The sequence below is a fragment of the Fundulus heteroclitus genome, chromosome 1 (assembly GCF_011125445.2).
Source record: "Fundulus heteroclitus isolate FHET01 chromosome 1, MU-UCD_Fhet_4.1, whole genome shotgun sequence".
Taxonomy (NCBI): Eukaryota; Metazoa; Chordata; class Actinopteri; order Cyprinodontiformes; family Fundulidae; genus Fundulus; species Fundulus heteroclitus.
The window spans coordinates 9,765,999-9,766,809 of NC_046361.1; the positions used below are offsets into that span (position 1 = coordinate 9,765,999).

Consider the following 811-nt stretch of genomic DNA (forward strand, 5'->3'; position numbering starts at 1 on the left):
GCCGCTGCTCACGCTGCCAATGGCCTTCCCCCTGGAGAGACAGTTCAGGAGTCGATGCTACGCCAAGATCCCCCAGAAAACTGCCAAGCTCAACCTCCTCATGGGACTCTTCTACGTTTTCGGGATCATCCTGGCTCCTCGTGGCAGCTTGCCGTTACTGTGATTCTTCACATCTGACTTATCAACCTTTTTTTTATTATTATTTACTAGCTTACAGTACCTCTTTTTATTTGTAAAAAAATATATATCAAAAGGCTTGTGCTGGCTTTAATTTATTCTCTAATTTATAAGCTCAAATGTTAGCTGGCAAAACAAAGCAGGGTACATTGCCGAACTAAACCACCTACAGCCTGTTAAAAGGAAGACGAGTGTCCATCGTGTTGAATGGGCCAAGCTGTCGGATTTGTAGTTCTTAAAGATAAAATACACGTTATCAGCACAAACCTAATAACATTAAGTTTTTTTTTTTTGTCTGAATAGTACTCATCGTTAATTTGGTCCTTGTTGTTTTTTGTTTTTTCAAGAGGCAAAAAAAACAACTTTGAGCTCGTTGTAATAAAAGTCACTTGTGCTGACCTGCCATGTCTCCATTTCTAGCCACAGGATAGCTAGCATGCTACGTTGAAAAGGGACAGCGGGATTGTGATGGTTTTGTTGTTGCATATTTCATAGTATGGACGGGGATTATGACCTGTGTACAGTGCTGTGAAAAAGTATTCGCACCTCATGCATTTATTCTGTTTAAGAGTTCTGTGTCACACACAAATTTTTACATAAACAGACACAGTAAATAAAAAAATGCTACTTTCAA

The 811-nt window shown here is 39.5% G+C and overlaps 1 protein-coding gene across 1 annotated transcript; it reads left to right on the forward strand.

Annotated features, from left to right (window-relative positions):
• ubiad1 (UbiA prenyltransferase domain containing 1) lies at positions 1-811 on the forward strand (the record flags this gene model as incomplete). Its single annotated transcript, XM_036130652.1, is given in 1 exon segment — positions 1-811. A coding segment is annotated over 1 exon segment (163 nt), but the record flags the coding sequence as incomplete, so codon positions are not given.